The 5,000-nt window shown below is 36.6% G+C and overlaps 1 protein-coding gene across 3 annotated transcripts in view; it reads left to right on the forward strand.

The window, feature by feature from the left end:
• LOC144977339 (uncharacterized) overlaps positions 1–5,000 on the forward strand; it is a 111,221-nt gene that overhangs the window by 25,433 nt on the left and 80,788 nt on the right. For all 3 annotated transcript variants that reach the window (XM_078922429.1, XM_078922430.1, XM_078922431.1), the window contains one exon: positions 2,995–3,667. In XM_078922429.1, coding sequence (XP_078778555.1) covers positions 3,599–3,667 — 69 coding nt within the window. In that variant the 5' untranslated portion in view covers positions 2,995–3,598. The remainder of the gene's footprint in view (positions 1–2,994; positions 3,668–5,000) is intronic.

Raw genomic sequence — 5,000 nt, forward strand, 5'->3', positions numbered from 1 at the left:
GTTGAGATTTCCATTACAACAATGAGCCCATAAGGAATTGGGTTATCAGATCTGAAAATTAGTGCACGTCGGGATCGTAGAAATAATGATGATAATGGTGATGATGATAAAAAAAAAGGAATAAAAGTATGAAAAGGTACATTTGAGCTTCCTCAATGTGCCAAAAAATAACTTACTACTTCAAATAGTTGATGTCCCCCGATAAAACCTTTTATCCTATTGTTTTCATTTGCGTTTTTCTTATTGTTAATTTTTGTTTACTGTGTGTTCGTTTATTAATTTGTTTGTATGTTTTGTTTTGTCTTATTATTTGTTTCTTTTTCTCTTCCTTTTTTCTTTTACTGCTTTTTCCCCCTTTTTTTGTTGTTATTTTGACATATTGTATATTTTCCTCTTTTTTTTTCTTCCAAGAACAATCATTCTTAGACTTCTCAATATACAGATTTTTTTTAACGACGATTGAGACACCATTATAGGAATACAAGTAAAACAACGCCATCCTTTCATCTCTCATTCATTTGACTTAAGAGTTTCATTCATTGTGTTTTTTGTTGACAAAGGGGAAACCGGAAAATTCCACATCATCTGTATTATTTTTAAAAATTAGAGCTTCTGTTCCACTTTAATATCGATATTTATTTCTTCGAGCTTGAATAAGAAACCCAAAATCTTCAGCTTTTATATAGCGCAATCCCCACTAAACGTGCTCAAAGTGCTTTACAAAGGGTCCCTGAACAGCAAGTAACATTTAGAACGAGACATGACGCCTGTTAGGCGATAATATTTTTTTCCCGACAGAGACAAGCTGTTAACAGGCCAGATTCTCATTTTACACCGGAATACCGTGAGAGAATGTGAATAAAGAGCCTTTTTTTTCAAATACTCACCTATGCACCGAGCAAGGCTCGAGCCCAGGACCTTCCGATCCAAAAACGAGTGTCATACCACAAGATCAAATAGCCGCACTTTAAGCAACCATGTTTGTATAATGTCCAAATTGCGAGATTGGTGCACTATCTAAAGATGCAAGTAAATTTGGAAATGTTTTACTATTTGAATGATTGTTCAGATATTTGATCTACAGTGTCATTGTAACTTAGTGTTATGTCTTTATGAACCAGGTAAAATGATTCTAATTGTTAGTCAAAGTTATCGGACTTCGAGTTTCAAGCAGTAACGTTTACATTATGCCAAATTAATGAATAAAATAAATGATAAAATTCCCTTTATTCATCCTATCGAATAAATGTGTCTCTAGGGTCTATTCCAAGGGAAAGACTGGAATAACCCAGGCGTTAGCCGCAGTTCAGCGACGCAAATTGAGCTAGAGCGAGGTGACTTGCTCAAGGTCACACAGCGCAGCGGCCGGTGATCGAACTCGGTACTTTACGGGTAACGAAGCAAAGATCGTACCGCTGAGCCACGCTGCCCCTTAATAAATAAGCACGTTGGACGATCTAAAGATTAACGTAAATTTTGATTTTTTTTTAAACTACTTAATTGTACAGATATGTGATTTATAGTGCCATAGTGGTGTTATGTTGAAATGAACCCAGCGTGTACATATATACAGGTCTGACATCCAAACCCACTTATGGGACTGTTGTTTGTTTGTTTAGATGCCTTTCGCGTCTCGACCGAAAGATCGGGTCGCCTTGGCTGTTTCCAGTATTTCCTGTGTGAGGTGTCTCCAATATTGCCGGTCCTCTGCTAGGGTTCTCAGATTTTCAAGGTCCCCTGCCGTTATGAGACTAATGCTTTGTCCAAGTGTTGTGAGGTTTTTGTTTAGGATCACAGGGAGTGTTGTGATCGGTCTTCCTCTGAAAAGGTTCCCGTGTTTTTGGAAGTATCCCGACATGGCTTGGTTAGCTGGTATGTTTTTGTCCCTGCGTAGTATGTGACTAGTTTAACAATATTTTACGTCATTTTTGGGGGGTAGATTTCCGTTACAACAAATGAGCACATAAGAACTTGGGTTATCAGACCTGCAAATAAGTGCACGTAGGATGAACCAGATGAAAAGATTTAATTTTAAAGTTAAGATGATCAGAATGACAAAATTCAATAAATTAACCATCAACCCTCTGCTTACCAAGAATAGAAATACGACACATTTGTTACGATAGAGCCAGGACTTTTTAAAAACTGAGAGCTATCTTTCTCAATAAAGTATTTAAAGCTGTACCTTTGCTATCAGAACGCCAAACTATGGTGAAACAATGTTTTTTTGTTGTTTTTTAAACAAAACAAAATGATATAATACGGTGTATTCTTGTTGCCCTTAAGATTAACCAAAGCATGGATATGATTTTTCTAAAATATGACTGGTAGGGAGAGGGTTAAATAAACGGCATTCATATTCTCCATGAAATATGTATGGTATAGATCAAATCTTGTCATGTAGAATAAGTATTCTAATCCTAACGTTATTATGTTAACCCAACATTTTATACCTGTGTGAGACGACTGATCACATATAACAAAAATACATTATTAGAACGACTCTTTACAAATATGTTGCCTGAAAGTTTGTTTTTTTAACACACAGAAACCGTTTCTGAATAAGTCATGAGTGCAAGAATGTACTTCTCTCATAATATAATAGCTCTCCACCGTTTTCACTTTGACAAAAATTCTTGTTTTTAGAACCTTGCTCAAGTGGAATTTCTGTACCATTCAGGAGGACAAGTGTAGCCACTATAGATCATCAAAATGATATTTTTCCACTAGTAGACTTTACTATTACATGACATTTCGTGTTCCATCCCGGCAGACATTGTCACTTGAAGAATACTTTAACTCATTCGATGGAACTGAAAACATGAACTTGAATTGGGAAAAAAACGAATTAAAAAAAAAACACATTTCGAATAATAGAAGCAAAGTTAACGATAACAACATCAGGAAGTTTATTTAAGATTGATAATTTTGGAATTTCCAACTTTTAAAATGTCTCTTAACTTGTTTCAATTTTGTTTTGTTCTCTTTAACCAGAATGACTTTGCAAATCCCAGATGTCGGCTCCAATATTCTCAGTACTTTTCCATGATCTCCAGAGAGGATGAAAGAAATCGGATTGTTCTTTTCTTTTTTGGAAAGATGTGTATTTGATTTTTGATTGAAATTCACTGGAGCCAAGAGACAAGTCACCAACATTGAAATTAACGTGTCTTTTACAACAATAATCTTCTGGAAAGGGCAAGAAAACAGAAGAGATTAGAGTGAGGTTTAGATATTCTACTGTAGTTTAGAGACTTGTGGGATGGATTCACTGTTGTTACTCATTCACTGCTTGGTTTATGAATAAATATTCTTGTTCTTATAGATACTGAAATCAAATATTAGGGGAGATATTTGAATACAATCGTGATAGCTACCACTTGGCTGTAATCGCCAGACTTTTAATTTGTTGGATTTGGCGACTGAAAATTTTCAGAGTGGCGTGGAAGACGCATATCATTGTATAATATAATGTGCTTCATTGGTAATCGAGTTCAGTTCTTCAATACGATGTGTCACTTTTACATCAAGTAATTTTGCATTACGATTACGAATTGACATCCTCTTCCGGTTGAGTTAACACGTGATTATCGATAATATGTCATTATCACAGTTTGGTTACTCCACCGCCTACCCTTCACCCTCGTCACCTCTGACAGCCTCACAGGTAAGTCAATTTTATTGACATTAAAATCATTATTGTGTTCCGACATTTCTTCTCCAAGTTTTTATCCATGAGTCTGCCTCAGTTCCTCTTTCTGTGTTGAGTCCCAGTTTTCTCTAAGAGGTCCTCGTTTTAGTGACACCCATCTATCCTATTTTGATGTTATATACAGTATTGGACTTACAAATAGTGGGAAAGAGAAAAATGTTACGCCCAAAGACTAGATGGTTGGATAAGGTAAAGGACGATATGAAGGAACTGGGCCTGGAGGAAGATGATGCTCTGAACCGAGATGCATGGATATGTGGCATTCATTATGGCAACTCTGCAAAATGCGAAATTAGCTGAAAGAAGAATAAGAAGAAGAAGAAGAAGAAGAAGAAGAATATACATATGTAAGTCCAAAATGTCTTATTATGACACTTTAAATACCCCCCTTGTCGATATCTCGATTTACAACCTGTACGACAGAAATCACATCCTTCTAATCCATTGCGATGTTAATCAACTTTGTTCTGTTCTCTATCTTTTGCCATTTCCAACATCAACAACAATATCATTATCAACAACAATAATGATAACACCATCATCATAATCATTATCCTAATTTCTTACTGTTGCTGTTATTATAATAATCATTCTTATTGTTTTTGGGCTATTCATTGACTCTTTGTCGCCGTTAGAGCCGCAGTTCCGTACCATGACAAAGCTCTTTTTGATACATTTTGGCTGTAAAAATGTTATCTTAAGAACCAGGTCATTAAGATGAGGCTTCCGACTGCCTAGATATTCCAAATCGTAACATTTCTTAAATACTTCTAAAAAGTCTGAGAGTGAAGAATTTTTGATCGGTTCAGGGTCATCTTAATTCAAGGATATTTGGAGTCTTTTTAAATTCTGGCCAAAATAAAAAATGACTTTTCTTCAGTGTATAGCAGAACGGTTCCCCCGATTTTACGACAACAAAAGGAATATCCATAAAGTGAGTGCACTACAGTTCATTCTCTCATAATAGACGGTAAGGACTCTGTACAGGATGTGTCTAAGTGCTGTTTCACGTCGTTCCTCGTCGCCATATTGATTTTTGCTGCTTTTCGGCGTGTGGATCAACGGACGATCGTCGCCGGTGCAATATCAACTAAAGTGGTTGGTCGGTCGGGGGTCGGAGAATGAATGAATGAATGGATGAATGAATGGATGGATGGATGCTTGGATAGATGGATGGATGGATGGATGGATGGGTGGTTGGATGGATGGATGGATGGATGGGTGGATGGGTCGATGGATGGATGGATGGGTGGATGGGTCGATGGATGGATGGATGGATGGGTGGATG

The sequence above is a fragment of the Berghia stephanieae genome, chromosome 7 (genome assembly GCF_034508935.2).
Source record: "Berghia stephanieae isolate SIO BIC M18660-M18661 chromosome 7, UCSD_Bste_1.3, whole genome shotgun sequence".
NCBI lineage: Eukaryota > Metazoa > Mollusca > Gastropoda > Nudibranchia > Aeolidiidae > Berghia > Berghia stephanieae.